This window comes from Corella eumyota, chromosome 1, assembly GCF_963082875.1.
Source record: "Corella eumyota chromosome 1, kaCorEumy4.1, whole genome shotgun sequence".
In the NCBI taxonomy this organism is placed as follows: Eukaryota; Metazoa; Chordata; class Ascidiacea; order Phlebobranchia; family Corellidae; genus Corella; species Corella eumyota.
The window spans coordinates 7,782,517-7,802,265 of NC_137490.1; the positions used below are offsets into that span (position 1 = coordinate 7,782,517).

The 19,749-nt window shown below is 28.2% G+C and overlaps 1 protein-coding gene across 3 annotated transcripts; it reads right to left on the reverse strand.

Annotated features, from left to right (window-relative positions):
* Positions 1-226: 226 nt before the first annotated feature.
* LOC145763755 (radixin-like) lies at positions 227-17,350 on the reverse strand. 3 transcript variants are annotated; one of them, XM_082575268.1, is made up of 20 exons: positions 12,602-12,806; positions 10,609-10,692; positions 9,697-9,792; positions 9,360-9,470; positions 8,542-8,711; positions 7,890-8,010; positions 7,651-7,760; positions 7,219-7,315; positions 6,635-6,798; positions 6,247-6,377; positions 6,039-6,163; positions 5,380-5,508; positions 5,076-5,198; positions 4,726-4,797; positions 4,018-4,080; positions 3,371-3,433; positions 3,049-3,111; positions 2,538-2,600; positions 1,985-2,104; positions 227-1,791 (listed from the first exon to the last, which is right to left on the reverse strand). In XM_082575268.1, the coding sequence occupies exons 1-20, from the start codon at positions 12,671-12,673 to the stop codon at positions 1,624-1,626; spliced, it is 2,145 nt and encodes a 714-aa protein (XP_082431394.1). In that variant the 5' UTR covers positions 12,674-12,806; the 3' UTR covers positions 227-1,623. The 3 variants fall into 3 exon arrangements, with proteins under 3 accessions (XP_082431394.1, XP_082431395.1, XP_082431396.1); XM_082575269.1 differs by lacking the exon at positions 12,602-12,806 and adding an exon at positions 17,193-17,350 and having other exon boundaries at positions 228-1,791; XM_082575270.1 differs by lacking the exons at positions 2,538-2,600; positions 3,049-3,111; positions 3,371-3,433; positions 4,018-4,080; positions 4,726-4,797 and having other exon boundaries at positions 229-1,791; positions 12,602-12,786.
* Positions 17,351-19,749: the final 2,399 nt, after the last annotated feature.

A 19,749-nucleotide genomic window follows, 5' to 3' on the forward strand; every position in this document is an offset into this window, starting at 1 on the left:
TAAAAATCAAAATAAATATAGGATACATAGGTATTATTATATATATATGATTTTTGACATTGCTATATCAAAAATCCCAAAATCATTTTTTACATAAATTTATATTTAATCCGACTATGAAAACAGAAAATGTTATATTAACCAAGTCTTTTACCAATTATAAAACATTTACCTATTCAAACAAGAAATGCTTATCAAATTTCCTTCATAAAATAAGAAACTAAAACTGAGGCAAAATAAATTGTTGTCAATGTCGAATATAAGTTTATTATTATTATTATTACTCATCAGCTTTTAGAATATACTACAGTGAAACTACACAACTACGACAAAACGCACTAACACTTGATCATTGAATGCGCGTGGAAAGGCAGAAAAGCCGAACATCCATGCTATCAAACACAAAACATTATCTAATTTTTTCTCAAAAATTTTTTTTCAAGTAATTTTTTTGCATACCACAAAATTTGATTAATATTTATGTTATTTAATTTGTCATTTTCTGCGCATTATTAATAAAGAGCAATTACTAAAACGTTATTAGTGGCGCTGTGAAGATTTTATTAGAACAAAATCAAAAAATTATTAAAGCAGAATTAGTTACTTTTAACACCATTTTGTGAAAATGAAAACGTGTTATATGAAAAATATTTTTCGACGCCGTTTTAGAAAAAAAATTGCTATTAAACTGATTGCTACTACACAAAAAAAGCAAATCTTATTTAAAAAAATTCAGAAACCAGCTTTTAGTTATTTTGAATTGGTGATCAACTACATATAAGACAATCAATTTTGAAAATTTTTAAAATCAGTAATTATTACGATTTTTTTAAACGAAATCAAATGTACATTTTCTAATTACAAAAATAAAACAAGGTTAGTTATGTGACGTATATCCATATAACATAAAGTGAAAAGATATATTTATGTGCTTTATAAAAGAACACTAGATTTCGACTATTACCACACCATCTGGATAGTTGTTAAAAAAATTAAAATGAAAAAAAATGAGATTAAATTTAAAGCCATCTAAATTGAAATCAACAAAATAGAATAAATTACAGGAATTTAAAATTGAAAAAAAAAACAATTGATGGTAAAAAATATAAAATGATTTAACATACAATCAGTGGTGTAACTAAACAAGCAATTTTTTTGCTAAATATTAATTAATTTTTCACTTAAAATAACCCAGGATTAAAGAATATACAGGAACATAATAATAATAATAATGATATGAAACAATAATTAGAGAAACACGATTGGCTATTTCAAACGCCAAATTAGCCAATCAGCGCTAAAAAAAACACACACAAAAACAAAATAAAAAAATTTGAGTTTTTTTTTACAATAATTACATTTCGAATGTGGTGTGCAATTGATTGTGAAACCAACACACATGGAAATTAGAAAAACAGTTTCTTGCCCGATCTATACACAATTATCATCAAGACTCGACCAGTTTTCGATTCAATTATTTAAAAAAAAAATTTTAAATTCTTGTCGGAGAGCATTAATTTTCGATTTGAATTCCGTGATATGATAAATATAATAACTCGTAATAATGGCAGAAATTTGATAATTGGTTTCAGAATAAAATTGCACTGGATCGAAGAGTGTCGTTTACATGCATTCGAACTCATCGATGCGATGTTTAGTATTTCCAGATCGAATTTGCTTGAGGGTCTTGTACTTGTCTCGGCCAGCTTTTACATTTTCGCTGTGTAAAATATCCATTTGACTCGACTGGACTTGGGTGTCTCGCAAGTCGTTCAACTGATTTTTCAAATCCTTGAATAAAAATTTGAAAAGGTTAATAACGAGGTTTGGTGTTTCTCAAATTATTTTTTTTTTGGGATAAAAAAAAATTGAACAAAAAATTAGTAACTTTTTTTAGAAAATTAGGTATATTTGAAATTAGTAAATTAGTTATTTTTGTTTTTTGGTAACAATAAATTTAAATTTAAATTTTTTACTTTTGTACCTCAAGTTGTTTTTGAAGAGCTTTATTTTTCTCAGATTCTGTCACTCTATCTTCTTCATTTCTATCGTTAGCTGCAACTTCATGAGTGAATTCACTCAAACCAGCATTGTCATTCTCCATCTAAAATATAAAAAAAATTAAAATTTTTTTTTAAAACCGAAAAAAAATTTGAAAAAATTTTAACCCTTAACTATTTTCACATTAATTTTTTTATACGGCATTAAATATAAGCCCACAAAAATCAAGAAATACGTTAACTAATTGATTGTTTGTACCTACATCTAAATCAACACATAGAATACAAAACTGTGCTTTAAATTGCCAAGTAAGTGAGGCAAGTATGTAAATTGCTTAATAATTTGCCGTTGCTAGCAGTAACAGTATTTTGAATACAAGAGATTATCTTTCAAGTTAAAATTAACAAAAAAATATTTTTCTGTATTTTATTCAATTTTTTTTCTGAAATTAAGGATATGTTTTATTAAAATTTTTATTAATTTTTTGCTAATGTTCGACTGTTGTTAAGATTGAAAAGCTGTGTTTGAATACAAACCATTGTGGCATATTTCATCTGGTCCTGGCTTATGTAACAAAAGGATAAGTTCTCCCTTTCAACCTAAGTGTTGAAAATACAAGATTTCATTAGAATCCAAATACACAAAAATAAATCTGGTCTCCTGTTAGTAAAGTGTTTTTTTCTTTTGGTTATTTTTTAAGAAGTATTTATCCACCATCCTTTTTATATTGCTCATTGCAAAATAAAAAAGAAAGAATAGGTAAGAATTTTTTTTTCGAATACATATAGATTTGTTTAGGAATCAAAATATTGTTTTTCTGATACAAACAATACAAGCAGCTTCTTTATTCGTTTTACATTTTTATCCACCACAAATTTGTTAGAAATTGAGAAGATTAGTTACTGGGTATTGTATCTATACCACAAAAGGTTATCAAAATGTAAGTAGAATTTTCTTCAGATTTTTTTTGGATAGATATTTATATTTTTAAAGATTAAGAAAGATCCACCACTTGTTTAATAATATAATCATGCTGTATGTACAAACCAGGGCAGCAAATCTGATTGCATCTTGTTGTGATAAAGGAAAATACAAATTCTCGTTCTCTACCTGAGAAGTTAGGTAAAAAGTTATTACCACATCCAAATTTGTTTAGTGACATTATTTTTGTTAATGGTATAATTTGGTAGGCAAGTTGTTTAAAGCACCAACCAAAACAGAACACAAATAAAAGGGCTCAATCAATTTTAAAACAACATTGTATTGAACATATTTGAAAATTTTTGTATATCTTCTGCATTAGGTAAGATGCATAGTATGCTTTATAGAAGTCCCATTTTTTAAATGTTTTTTAAATTTAAATACAAACCAGTTCTGCAAATCTCATAGCATCTTGACTGGTAAAAGGATAGGCTAAGTTTTCCCGCTCTACCTGATAACAAATTACTCATATTTATTGCAAGAAAATAAACTTTTTGTTGGCCACCAGTTAATAGTAGTGCATAGATGATGTTGAAAAAAGAAGGTCTTAGCTTCAAGTTAGAAGATGTTAGGCTGACAATATCAACTAAGTAAGAATTGCAATAACACCTCGGGTATAAGAATAAAAGCTTTTTTATAATTGAATTTTCTTGTTGAGGTTGTTGAATGATATGCCCACCAAAAATATTTTTTAAACGGTGCAACAGTTTTGATTCATTTCATTCAAAGTCAACATATGGTAGTGATAAAAAGAAGTGTTATTTAAAAGGCCACCAAATTTTATAGGCATTGTAAAAAAATTCCACAAAGTGTTGTATTAATTTACAAGCCCCATATTTAGAAAGCAATGTGAAATATTTTCCAGGTTGTTAAATTAAATTTTAAAGCGACAAATTTTTTATGAGATTTCAGTTATATCAGTAGAAGCAATTTGTTGCAGAATAATGACAATTTAAAATAAGGTAAAGAACATAGAATTTTTTGACACCATTATTATTTCATGCCGTAAGTGGATTTGTGTAAAGAATTTTTTACCAGTGCTGCAAACTTCTGGGCATCTCGATTGCTAAAGGGAAACGAAAGATTTTCTTTTTCCACCTAAAATTTTGATAAAACTCATGTTTTTAAGGTAAACGATGGCACCGGATTCAAAAAAAAATATCAAGTTTAAAAAGATATCACAATTTAAGTCAATTATTCATTAAATGGGAAGCCAATATTTTAAAGAATATTTCAGCTGTAACCATAATATTTATACTATTACCAACAAAAATGATCAAAAATTTACAAAAATTTCTTGAATATAATTGGTTAAAATCACCACTGTAATATTCCAAATGATTCGCTAAAATCATTTTGGTAAAAATTTAATTTAAATTAGTATGACTAATCTACTCATAAACACCAAGAATGAAAAACAAAAAAATGTTGTATGTGATAAACTTTGACTACTATCAATCGAAATGTCTAAAGTGTATTGTGCTAAAAGAATTATGTCACTTGGCAGAAACAATCAAAATAAAACTGAGAAATCTTTAATAGTTGTTTAGTAAATTAAGAAAGCTGTTAGGCACCCAAAGACAAAGACCTAAAAACTGTTTTATAAAGAACAGTATGTGCTGTGTTTTTAATGGTCTGTGGTTGTACTCAAAGAAAAATCTGACCTATTTTAATGTAAGAATAAGATATACAGACAGATAGATTCATGCTGCAAGAAAATTTTTGCACAATCAAATAACAAACCAAAGCGGCAAATTTCATGGCGTCCTGACTTGTGTAGGGATAAGCGGAATAACTGTCCAAATAAGGTGGAGCCTGTGCAGTTGGAATCAACATAGAATTTAGGGGTTACGTAATTTTAAACACAATGTTACTATACCTGTGCTGGAATTATTATATAATTGGGAGAAAATTTTTATTAAAGTTGTCAACTTTAATTGGTATTTAAGACACTTTTTTTCATCCCTTTTTAATATTTAATTTACGTTTTTTATGTTACAATAATTTTTTTTTTTTTTAAATATTATTTTTAAATGTTGTAATTAAACCATTATGGAAAATTTTTAATTTTAAACCTATATATGAAATCCTACCTCAGGCAATGGCATATCTTCTGTTCCCACATTGGTAGCCACTATGAGTGGTTCAGATTGACGTTGGTGTAATTCTTGCAACTCCGTTTCCTTTTGTAAGATGGCTAAGTTTGCTTCCTCAGCCTACATACAAAGTTATATAGAGTCAAAAAAATATTTAAAAAAATCCTTTATTAAAACCCCTTTTAACATATATTGTTGTACTTTTGATGGTATTGTTGATTTAATATTGGTACTGTTAAATTTAAGTCAATACAAGTGTAATACAAGCTACTGTATTAGTTAAAAATAGATATTTTTTTACCTTGTTTCTCCATTCTTCACTTTCCTTAGTTTTGTTTGCCTCTGCAACTCTCAGCTCTTCAATCTCGTTCAATTTTGCTTGAACAACTTCTTCCATAGCAGCCTTCTCCATTTCATTCAAGTCAGCTTTCTAATATAGTAAAGTTTGATCATTAACTAAAACTTAAGTGACATAAGATTGGCAAACTATGTCATATTTTTTAAATTAGTAAAAAAAAATTAAGAAAAAAATAAAATTATTAAAAAATGGATAAAAAAAGTTTAAAAAAATAAGAATAATAAAATCTTTTTTTTTTAATTTTAGGTAAATAAAATTTCTGCATTTATGTCATAAGGATTAGATATTTATCAGTATAAAGATCATGGTCATTATTCACTATCCATTTATTTACCATGAGTCAAAATGTTACCACACCTTTGTTTGATTTAGGTATAAAGTATTTTTCCATGCCAATTTACGACATAAGCTAATAAAAAGTTATAACATAACCACTAACAGTGTAATACTTTATACAATCGCATTTAATTAAATTTTATATTAATCACTATATTAAACAATAATAACCATATAATTAAACAGTTTTAAGTAAAAAAATCAACACATTTAAAATTTTTATGCAATTTGAAACCCTTAAATTTACAAAATAAAAAAAAATTTACCTCCTGCATTGCCCTGGCTTCTTCCTCAGCTGCTCTTCTCAAATCTTCAATCTCCCTTCTCTCCTGCTCTGCTCTTTCTTTGTCTTCCGCCAACTTCTTTGCAGCTTTTTGCTTCTCCTCCAGTTCTAATAAAAAAATTAATTTAGTTGGTATAAAAATGGAAACATTAAAATTAAAATTTTATCGTAACAGTGTTATGTGATTTTACCTTGTTGATATCGAGCATTGTCCTCCTGGTATTTCTGCATCTTTTCCATAAGCTCCTTAGCTCTTCTCTCTACATCTTCTTTATCTTTCTCAATCTGGGCACGAAGTCCCCGTTCTCGTTCCAATGCTTGCCTAAACAAAAACAAAAACAATTTTTAAAAAAATGAGAATAATTTTCAAGTAACCTAAGCAATTAAATATTAATTTTTTTTATTGTCTGTAAGAAATAAAATAGAAAATTTACTATTTTAACTTTTTTTTAATTTGTGTTTCTTATTTGTTAAGTTTGGTTTTCCTAAAAAATTAGTTCTTGTTCCAAAAAAAAAATTCAAACAACGAATTTATTATTAAATATAAAACAACTTCATTCCTTTTAAATTACAAAATACCTTTCTAATTGTTTCTGGTGCTTTTCCTCTCTAGCTTGAGCTTTCATTTGTTGGACTTCTATTGTGTCTGGCTTTCGTCTTCTCATGTAAAGTTCATGGTTGCCCATACACAATGCCAATATGCGCTTGTTGATTCGAAGTCGGTCCACATAGAATACAAAGTCCTAGAAAGGGGATTTTTATTTGTTATTAGAAACAAGTCTATACATAATATGGCTTAGTAAATAATGTACAAGTTTTTGAAATACAAGCCTATAAAAGAAGTCATTTGTAATGTGCAGGTAAATTCTTATGGGTAAATATTAGTTGCGATTTGAAACCATATTACAACAATTTAAATAAATTAAAAAATACAGCCAGTAGTGTTGGCTGTCTACTAGTATTAAATAAATTTGTTACACAATGAAAATATTTTACAAATAATCTGTCAAAAAATTTTAAAGCAAATTGTTTAAAATTTTCAAATATATTTTTTTCCGTAACATGAAATAAAGCATTAAAAAATGCTTTTAGTCTACCTAAACTTAAAACAATATTTTTAAAACCTAACTAATTTTTTGGAAATATAAAACAGTTTCACTTACAGGTGCCTTTTTGTCGATTGGTTTAATGACAAACTTCTTATCGTTGAAGGAAATATTTCGAATCTCGCTCCATGGAAATCCAATCTTAGGCGTTAATCTAAAAAAATGAGAAAAATAAAAAATGATAAACTTCAACCAACCACCTTTAATAAATTGCCCTTAGATAACCTAGACATCTTGTATGTTTATGATGAATATATTTGCCTAGTGGTTGTATAACATTTTGAAATACTTTGAGGCGCCATGTAATGATTAACCAAGGAATTACTTACTAAAATTAAACCATATTTTACAGCATGGAGATTATAAAAATAACTTATATTGCACAACAGTATTGATTAATAACTTAATTGGGGTGTATAAATAGACTGTTTTATTCACTTATTGTTTTATGGGACTTAGAAGAGATGATTTAGATTGTCTTGCAATTACCTGTCACTTTTCTCATAAATGTTTAAACCTAGTGCATCTACTCCAAGCAAGAGTTGAGTTTTCTTTTTGTTTTGAATTTCAAAATAATTGACTCCGTACATTTCAAGATCCTAAAAAGTTAACACATTTTTAAAGGTGATCTAGTAAAAAAATTCAACAAAATAATTTTTTTTTTAAAACAAAGAAATACATTAAAATGCATCACAAAAAAATTTGTATAAAATTTTTAGTAAGTTTACTTGTGCAATTTTGAGATATTCAATCATAGCGTCTTCTCGGAACATAGTACCATGCTCACAATGCCAGGTCTGAATCCTTTCCTCCCATTGTTGTTTAGTCATTTTGTGCTGTTCGTAAACACTGAACAGAAACAATAATTTGACATTTGTGTACAAACCAGTACTAAAATAGTAACTATATGAAACCAAATAAAAAATTTAAAGCGGAAAAAGAAAAAAAAAATTTATTAAATTAAAACCAAAAATTTTGTCACAATTAGGCCTTAAATTTATACAACAAAATGCCAGGGCAATATTTGCAAAATGCCTTGTCAAAAAAATGTCAAAATTTCGCAAAAAAATTAAACATTCTTTAACCAATTCCATACAAATCTAGTTTAGTCAACGAGCTATTTAAAACTAGTCAATAAGGTCATTCCCAAGTGCAATAAACATCTGTTTAATTTATTGTTGACCTTATATAGTTTTGTGTAGAAAATGTCAAGAGCTATTAAATCTAGTCCTTAGTTCATATCAGGTTAAACATTTAAAGAAATTATAATTTTTGTATATTATCATTAAAACTTAACTAACAAACCACTAACCAACCACAAAAAGAAGCTCATTGTATCTATAAAGTAGATTACCAAATAAAAATTAAATATTAACAAACCGTTGTGGCAGAAGTCTGTCATTAGCAAGGTATCCTGACTTGTGCCTCTCACTCATGTAAGCCCCATATTTGGCCTGTACTGCATAACTAGCAAGCAACACAGAAGTCTCAGGTGGACAATAAACCTCGTCGGATAAAATTCCATCTTTGACTTGAAGAAAAAACAATCGCTACAAAAAATTAAAAATCAGTGATTAACATCAAAAATTAACATCAGTGATTTTGTTTAATATAAAAGTTAATAGAGTAAAAAAATTTTTATTGACAAATTAACGAAATTGTAATTGTTTAGGTTTTAATTCCTATGAAACTTAACACTACAATCATTTAAATAAAACTATGCTTTAATTTGCGGAAATATTTATTTTTTTAATAAGGCATAAAAAGCCTGTAGTCTGATAATGCATAGTACCTACAAGTTAATTATTAAAAGTTGCCGGTAAGGGGTACATTTAGTTACCAAGAGTAGGCAAATACCTACATCACATTTACAAACTTAGTTTTTAATTAAGTTATTTTTCCCCTTATATGTCATCAACTTAAGTGATATTATTTATTATCAAATATTTGCTGTTTATTAAAACAAAAAGTTTTGCTAATTAAAATACATTTTTTAAATTAAACATATATACTATTTAATTTTACCTAACTGAATAGCTAACTTTAAATTTTTGGAATAAAAGTAACAAAAATGAAGACAATTTATATTTTATAACTATAAATTGTAAAGAATGTCACCATTTCAATAACAATGTATAATACTATTTAAATTTGTTAAAATAAAAAGAATTTAATAACAATTTTTTCTGGATATTTACCTGTGTAATTTCTTGAATTAATTCTTCCGCAACATCTTCTGGGTGAAACTTTGCTCGAAATTTGAATTGCATTGGTGAATTTGAATCCTTTCTCACATCTTGTTGGTTAACCTAAAAACAAAAACATATCAAGTTACAGAAAATTTTTTTAGTAAAAAGCATATCATTACAAAGTTAAACATAGCTTTACAGTTGTATTTTTAACAATAATTTTTTACTGTTACTAATGATAACTCTAAATAAGATATATTTTTGGTATACTAAAATAGGTGAATGTAAAGGAAAAAATCATTGTCTTTTAATGGGCAACAAACAGTGAATTGAATTTTCACTATACCTTTTTGTTAAGTTTTAGCCAGGTGACATATCCCTTTGTGTCAATGTATTGAAGTCCAAAAAACCAAATCTCTCGCAAGCCAATAGTTTTAACAACCTTAAAAATAAAAATAAAAACAGAATTGAAATCACAAAACAGATTTTAGTCACATCGTATATTATTATTTGACGACCAATAGTGTTTGTTTTTAAAAAATAATTGAATAAAATTGACCAATTAAGGCAAGAATTTAAAGTACATGGCCAGCTCTGATTTTAATTTTGACAATTTTATTTCAAATACTATTTTTAAAGCCTCAGGCGGGGAAAGTACAGAATTCCTTGCATTAAAGTAAACCAGATACACTAAACTGACATCTAAACAGAGGCCTAGCCACAATAAAAGAATAAACTTTTGAGTCTTTATACAAAAAGGGTGAAAATGAGAACATAATATATTTAATACTGAAAAGAATGGAATTTTTTTAAATTAGAAACACTTAAGCAATTCTTTTATATTAAAAAAAAACAATCAAAACAAATTTTCCCATACAAAATAAACACTACTACATGAAAAAAAATTGTATAACAAAAAATAAAACTTTAAAATCCCTAGCAACAATATCCACTTCAATTTTCACACTTTAATGTAGGCCATAAACCACTTAACCATTTTTCAAGAATACATGTTAAAATATAAAACAAGAGACAAATCAATCTATCAATTAACGTTTAAAAGATTTGTAAGTGAATTTTTTTAAGTCACATACCATGATTCATAAAAACATTATCTTCACAATACCCTTTTTTCAAAATACCACATATTTTTTGCATTGGGATTTAAATTAGTCATTAATAGTATATTATTTAATTTATATATAGTGTAAATCCAGTACATTAACTAACACTCTTTTTCAAAAAAAAACTCTCATACCTGATCAAACAACTGCTTTCCGGTTGTGTTTGGTTGGATCGCGAACTCCAACTCCGCGTCCATTGTAGTGACCCTCACATTTATCTAAATTTTAAAACAACAAAGGTAAAATAAAAACAAAAAAGTCTGTATGTAATATAAGTTATAAAGCAAAACACAAACATAAAATTATTTTATCATGTCTACAACTTTAAACATCATACAGTGTTTATAAACCATAAAAGCATAATAACAACAGTTTATAATGAGTATTTATCCTAATTTGGTATAACCAAAACCAGATTACAAACCCATGGATAAAACAACTTTAATGAAATAATCCATAATTTATAAACTTAAATAATTCAGAAACAACAAGTAAACACATATACTCTAACTAGAAGAATAAACCTTACAGTAGTTTAAAAAAATAAAAAATAAGACTCTCTGCGGTATTTATAAGACCAAAAAACTAGCAGCCTAGTAACTAAAGACTAACAGTTCTGTATTAAAATAATACATAAAATAAGCACAACATAGTAACAAAAAAAATTACTTTTAAGACTTTTAAAGCCTTGGTTGTTGTATTACCCTCATGATTAAACCTGTAGTCCGTCATCTTGTTAGTATAAAACTGAGTGAATTTTAGACAATAATCATGATTTTAAGGCCGCAGAGACTTAATGACTGTGTCTCAATTTCATAATTGCTACCTTATGGTTGATCATGGATGTAAAATTACATGATCGAAAATGACGTAGGTGTAATTCAACCAAATCTTTTAGCCTTACATGGAAATGTTGTTTCAAAATTTCAAAAAATGCAAAAAAAGGTAAAGTGGATTAAATTAGAATTTTTTAAAGTTTGTAATAAGACAAAGAATAAGCTAGATTAAACTTAATAATCAACAGCATATAGAGCCTAATGTAAAGTAAAGTATTGTGTATGATTTTGTAGGTAGTGTTGGGTCAATAGAGTTTTAAAGATGTCATCACAAGACAATAAAAGGGGCTTAAATTTTAATTTAGATATTATATTACTAATAGAAAACCTAACAACTTATTGCCACTGTGTTGGTGGCTATGGAAAGTGTAAAAACACAAAACTAATTGCCCAATTTCAGTTGAAATAATTCAAGAATTAGACGGTTTTGTTGTAAAGCAAAGGTTGCTTTATTAAATAGAGAAAAGTTTTATATTATATGGTTGCCGGGCGTGATTATACAAAGGAAACCTTACCAGTCGGCCACTAAGTCAACATTCAGGAGAACCAGTTACGCGCTAGATCCACACAATTTCGAATAAGTTAGCCTGTTTTTATAAAACGCCGATAGTCGGCGCATTCCAATGCTGCTTGTATAGCTTACTTTAATAATAGCGTACCACAATTCAAACACCACCAACAAAATTCAGTTTTGCGAAAGTTTTATGTGTGTAAATGTCGTAAAATGGCACCCATTTTTTATTGGGCGCAATCGCGTCCGCGCAAATATACCGCCACCTCGTTTCAATAAATCAGTTATTACGTCATAGGGCAACGCCCCAGCGGCACACTGGCGATAAAGTTTGCGTAAGGAGTGAACGGCTTACGAGATTACAACACGGTTATTCATGACTTGATACACAAATGTCCTATGTGAAGGTCACTATGCTTCAGTAGAGACCAATAGTAGTTCGAATCAAAATTTAAAGCACATTGTCAATGCACAATGGATAACAATATAGTGCGATTTGTATAATGAAGCACTTATCTCGAGTAGGGTTCAACAAAACGCGAACAACCGCCACAAAATAGTCAAACTAAGCATATCGCCCACTCGAGATCGTTTCTATATAAACGACGTATAGCGTAAGAGAGATAAAAGCCGGTTTACTTAAACAAGTACCGTGAATAAAACAATGGCGGTGCCGTGAATAAAACAATGGCGGCAAACTATTACATTATTAAAAATCATGATCACACTAAATATTTACTTTTTACTGAGCAAAAAACACAAAGTAAAATTACTTATTACCTGTTTTTTGGCATTTTTGTGACCTTTCTGTTGATATTTTCGTGGGTCAACTTGGTATTTATTAGTGGCCATAATTGCCAATATAATTAAATCCTATTTTGTCTTGGCAATGTTCCTATAAATATCTTGAGGTCGCTACAAATAACCCACGGAAGAAAACAATCGTAAATTAATCTTAAAGAAAATATTAAAAAAAGAAGAATTTCAGGTCAATCCCCGCGGGGCTTTGTGAACTTGCAAGATACAGAAATCGTATATCGAAAGTCTTTGGTTTCTATAAGGAACAAACTACGTAAATCTAATTTAATTATGAGCACATCACTTTCAAGTTACTGAAAATATCAAAAAAAAACTTCTTAGGGTTTTGCCATACAGTAATACGAAACTGGGGTGTTCTTATGACTAAGTAAAAATCTAAGATCACAAAAAAGTTCTTAACATTCTATAGGGATACCATATAACGTTATCGCCAATTAGATCGTTATTGCATCTAAACAAAGTCAAACAGTTTAATTACGAAGTGACGTTTAAAGCGTGGGCAGAGACGCACAAACGCCAAGTGCGGAAGTAGCATTTACGTCCTAAGCAATTAGACTCGAATCGGTTAGATCTGTTATTAAAATTCGATTCTAAATTTAAATTTCGACAAAATGAATAATTGTCACGTTCACGTTTGATTCCACTTAATTGCGACGTTTATTTGTGTTGTCCAAGTACGCAAAATGACGTCACAAACGTACGTGATAGTTAAAAATACTAGAACGCCCAAACGAAAACAAAGAGATGGGTTAAGAAAAGCACTTTATGATGTCATTTTAAAAATAGTAACGGTTTTTTATAACATAGTGACCGTTCTTCGACAATAGCGTAATAATCGCTAGCTAACGTCATAGTAAGTCAGATCTAGATTTTGCTGCGAATTTCTCAATACTTTCTTATTAAAAACAAGGCGAACGAGGCTGACGCATAGTTCAAGGGCGTGACCCTATTTTGTAACTAAACCTTATATCTTTCAACAAAAAAATCAGAATTTCAGTGCTCGTATAAACGTTACAAAATTGTTTAACAATAAACACATTTTACATTTAATACTATTCACTAAATTACTTAAAGAAAAATCTTTCGACGTATTTTGAGTTCACAAAAAAATTTACAAACGCATTTAACGTCCATACATTAATTACGAGATACAGAATCGTTATTTAGTTATTCACGCGCTAATTAGCTTTGTTTTTTTTGCAATTTGTAGTTTAAATCCCTTATGAACAACCAACGTAACATCATGCATTATGTATAACATTTCTGTGTAGCGACTAATCAAAAATTAACTGCAGTTTTTTAAAAAACGTTCGTAGTGATCCATGTTCATATTTTTCTAAGTTTTTACTTTAAACACACTGTTTTATCCCAAAAGTGCATTTTAAAGTTAATATCAAAAGACAGTGCCACGCTAGTTGAAATGTATGAGATTCCTTTCCTATCTAACCCTGCTAACTGTAGACTTAAACACCGCTACTTACTTATGGTCAATTTTAAACGAGATTGCCAGACGTTTTTTAGATACGAAACCTCAATGCTAAAGTAGCTTGGTTATTGAAGTTACCACAACCAATAACACTATTTGTCTAATACACATGCGTTCGAAAAATCCAAACTCGTATAGCTTGTTCTATATATATTGAATCAAGACTTTTAATACTATGTTATAAACAGCACTACTGCCGTTTTCGCCTTGTTAAGACGGCGAAACTGCACTTGCAAGTAGGTCAACTACACTAGCAAATAAACACTGCCCTACATAAATAGCTGGAAATAAAACGGCGAAAAATAATTTGACGACAAGCCGTATTTCCTCCGCAACAGCCCTGTATTTCAATGTGCTACATAAGCTATACAAGCTGAGTTACAACGCTTATCATGTTCTACATTATAAGCTGTATATATCGTAGAATGACGAATCGTTCGTAATGTAATAGACTTACCGCGCAACACTTATTACGTAAGCTGGCGTATTCGAAATTTTAATAAAGTAAAGGCGAACTTACGAGAAACAGAACGAGCTAATACGCTTTAAGATACAACTATTTTTAGAAACTAGCGATATATATTACTAAAGCTAAATCTAGAACGTTTAATGTTATTGCGTAGAGTCTATATTACGCTTATGTTAAAACAAGGTTAACAAAACTACATATTATACTAACATCTAAATATATCTTAACTCATGAGTAAAATAAGTTAGGCAATTTTTGACTACTAAGTTACGCAGTGGTATGTTCCCACATTTTAATATGTAAAAAATATGAAATAAATCCCAATGGAAAATGTCTATAATATTGTACAAATGCCCTATTCTAATACTGTTATCGCTATAGTAATAGGTGTCTTATTAAACCATTTTTATTTGTTATTTTAACAGTTAAAAATTAAATAGGTTGTGTCGGGTGCCCTATGCTGACTAAAATCTATGGCACAGTTTTTTTCAACCTTCTCATTCAATAATCTTTCTACGAAAAGTGATTTTCGAATCAAGCAAATTTACAAAACAAAGTAATGGACACCCTTTTCTTAAAAACTCAAAACCCGAACAAAAATGAAACAAAGCACACTAATTCAATCCTCATAAAATATTTAATCTTTTTATAAGCAACAAGCTTTAGTACAGAGAAGTATAAGGACTAATAGTTCATATGAAAACGAACGAATATCAAGGGAATACAACGAAAAAGCCTGAGACGAAAGTCTAATAACAGTTATTTTAAAAAATATATGATAGTTCTTTACAACCTAATTATATCATAGAGTCAAAAAGCTTGTCAAAAACTAACTTGTTTATATACATATAAGATGTTATATACAAAAAGGAATACATTTTATAAAGTGTAGAATAAAAAGAATTCAGTTTTAATATTTATTAAACTAATAAAAACTTTGAATTCGATAGGAATTCTTTTAGCTGACAGTAAGATCATTCTAAGTTTTATTATAACACCTAGGTATTATCGACAGCTGTAGCGACCTTTATTCGAGTTACATAATCTGCCTCAGCGTTTTTTTTAGCTTAGTTGAATATTTATTGCAAAACGCTAAGATACAAAAAATTTAAGCAAGCTGATAGACTGTCAAATGCACTAGACTAGCTTTGCTTTCTTTTATGGGCAACTATCGATTAAACGGCGCACATACTGCTACAAGCATCAAGCATTAGGTATCGATCGCATATCGCAGCATGGTGTGAATTATTATCGCAGAAAAAAAGTAAACAACAACAGCACGTGGTTCTTTAAGAATTGTTATTGTTAAAATTGTTCCGTTAAAAAAGTGTAAGGTCGCGTTTGAAAAAAAGAATGTTACGTTTGAAAACCCGCGAAAAGAAAATTTACCGAATTAAAACCAATTTAATAATTAAATTTAGATCAATGGCGTTTGTAGCGTTAGAAATATTTCTTTTAATGTTAGAATAAAAATAGGTGAAGTTTTTATTATTAAGTAGCCCGCAACGTGTAAGTATATTAACCAATAAAACTAAAATTACACAATCAAATTGTAAACATTTAGCTGACACGAATTTCTAACTATTTATTTCCGCTTTCAATTAAAACTAATTAAAATGTGTTTAATTGCAGCAGCAAAAAAAGCATTAAAATGGTACTTTTTATTAACAAAAAAGTAAAAACCTTTTTTTGTAGCGTTGTTAAAAAACCCTATAATACAGAATGTAAAACGCAACGCCATTCATTACGTCTCTCAAGTGACTAGTGAACTGTGACCAAAAGTACCAAAATAGAATATGGCTGACAAAGCTCCTTAAAAGTGTAGGTAATGTAGGGCATTGAATTCCAATAAAATATTTAAATAAAATGAGTAACTAACACATTTTATTGATAAAAGAGCAGTTTTAAATATTTTTTTTAAATCTCAACTAAGTTACATATTACCCGCCCTATATTAAAAACAACATTATTGTAGAAAATGAACTTGGGCCATTATAACTATAGCACAAACTTTTTTAGGCTTAGTTGCTAGTTGCTTAATGTACTGTTGTTGGATGTGTCAAATTTAAAGTTTGTTGGGCCATTTAATTAAATGACAAAATATAAATGGATAGGTAAACTAACACCTCCATAACACTAAAAAACAACCACAGCGTTTACTGTTTTAAATCTCTTTTTAAATGCAAAACACCTAAATTTAGCAATAGGGAAAATTTAAAATGTATGTATTCTGTTTTGTAATGTCTGGCACCATTGTTAAAACAAGCTTGTATTGCCGATACCATGGTCATGGGAATTTATCAAGAAAAAACATTAGTTTAAGTAACATAAATGCGAAAGGACTAGTAAGAAGTTTTATTATGAAATAAACAGTATTATTAAGAAATAAACACAAATTGCCAAGTAAATAAAAAACATACATACAGTCTAACCATTTTGGTAAAATACCATTGTGTATATTTTATTAGAATAGGTATTATGCAATTTTTTAATAAAAGTGCATATCACCTCATTTTTTATTCAAAGTATTTTAAATCTAATAAACAAAAAACATTACCTCATTTGTTTAGTTTTTTTTTTTAATTTAAATCACTTACCGCTTTAGGCATCTTGCTTGTTGTTGATTACGAATATAATTTAAAATGTAAATTTATTTTCTAATTTATTTAAGAAACTTTAATCAAACTGTCTTTTATCACCTGCAAAATAAAAAAATGTTATAATATTTTTAATTTGAAATATCATAATTTAAAAAAAAATAAGATAATGGATTAATTTATGAGCCATAAATCAACTAATTACCTTTACAGTCCAATTTTTTTAATATTTTTATGGCTTTTTGCAATCCTCTAACCCTTTATATACCCATTTAATACCTATAAACCCGAACTTAAAATAACTATCTAATTATATATATATAAGTTATTGTTATTTTATAGAGACAAAAGAAAGGACATATGGCCTTTTTCGTTTTTAGTTTATTTTATCCTTACATGTCTAGCCTTATAAATCATGTAGTTCTACTGTCTATAACCTTTAATTGATTTTATATAGAAAGTGAAACAAGTTAACATAAAAAACATCCACATCAAACCTGGGGTGGGTTATAAAAAAAACATCAAAGTTTTTCTTCAAACAAATTTATCACATTACAAAACTCGCTAAAATTTGTATTAAATATTCCTAAATTGATAGCAGTCCTTTTTATAGATCAACCAAACCACTATGTAAGCACAATTAAGAGAAAAATGTCTATAAATTAATTGAAAAGCACTCGGCATAGACACACCTTGCAAACCAAACACTGCCTGAATAGGAGAACAAGGAAGAATTTATTTGCCGGAAATCTAACTTCTATACCTAAAGCAAATGAATCACAATTAAAATAAACCTACGTACTTTAAATATTTCCTGTAGGCAGCAGCACTGATTACAAATATATAATATAATTACTAGATGATTATTTTAGTGCTAAAGTTACTAAACACAAAAGCTTGGTTTATTTGTTCATGTTATGAGACAACAATAGTCTTGGTTGAAAGTTAGTAATTGGTCCATTGAACTAATTTGCACTACAATATTTTAAAATATTAAGCAATTGCCTCATTAATATTTTATAACCTAAAACTGATTTTTTCTCCTTGTTCTAATAAGTTAGTAAAAAATACAACTGTGTTTGATTTTACATTGAACATAAGCTAATTTGCAATAATATTAAGTAAACAATAAACAAAATTATCCAAAATAAATATTAAAAACAAAATAACGATTTGGTTGCATAAACACATTAACAAAAACTCACTACCACTATGCTCAAAATATTATACACATATTAAAATGCTTCACACTCAACTAAGTTGTGTTACAATAGGCAGCAATACACTAAAGTATAAGTGCTAGGCTTAAACTTTTTAATCATTGACTAAATTAACGTAAATCCACTGCGCTAAGCATATAAATCGTTACAAATAGTGCGAATAAACAAAAAATGCCGAAAAAAGTTAATTATTAAAAACTCATTAAAGTTGTCCCAATTTTTGATGATACATCAGTATATGCAATGATATTAATATTTCAGTTATGTGCACAATAGGTGATAATAGCCACAAACATAAAGAAAAAAACAAACTAACACTAACTATTGGTTTTAATAACTTAAATTTAATACCTGACCAATATTTTAATAAAATACAAAAAAGTATTGCACTTAAAAATTCTTCTCTAACCATTTTACTAGCTAATTGGCAAAAGCATTCTTTTATTTTAATGTATTAGATATTTAGACCTACATCATCTGATCATAATTAAAGTTGAATTTATTACATAAAATACATTTTAAATTAAAACAATTCAAGTTGAAACAAAGAATTAACTATAGTTAAATTTATTAAAAATAACCACTAAACTATGTTTTGTCTCAATGGAAATAAAGTAGATAATATAGCCTAGTTATATTATAATACAACAACTTAACTGCTTTTTTCGATTTTAATATATCTGCTTATTAATTAACTTACATACAGACATAACATACCAATTAAGGCGCAATTTTTTTTACAAAATTTAAAGTGTTTGACCAATCAATAAACAAACAAAATGTATTGACTAATCGGCAGTAACAAAACGAAACTAATACATGCAAACATGCTTAAACGGTAAACTGACAAAAACGCAACTTTTTTTGTTATTCTGTATTACAAATTGTTAGTAATAAAAATAGATCAGTTTACTATTGTTACATATATTTATACCAATACGCGGACAATCGTAACATGTTATTTTAGGATTTGGTCTTATATACTGGCACCACCTCGAAAATCAACAAACTTTTAAAACTCTTGAATGGGTAATAAATTTTGTCGCGCATATTTGCCTTATTATGTGAATTCGTTTATCCTCGATTTTCGAATTCTCAGAAATTATAAATTCGACTTTAAAAACTGAACGGATACTTTACACCCAAATAATACTAAAAGTTCTACGTTGCTTTTTCATCATAATTTGAAAAATTTGTGACCTATGTTTTCAGAAAACTTGCATTTACCAAAACACATAAACCCCTTTACTTAGTTTAAATTGTCTACGGACAGGACTGTTAAGGCATTTTTTTATAAACGAACATCCAATACATAGTCAACTAGAGGGTAAAGAAAA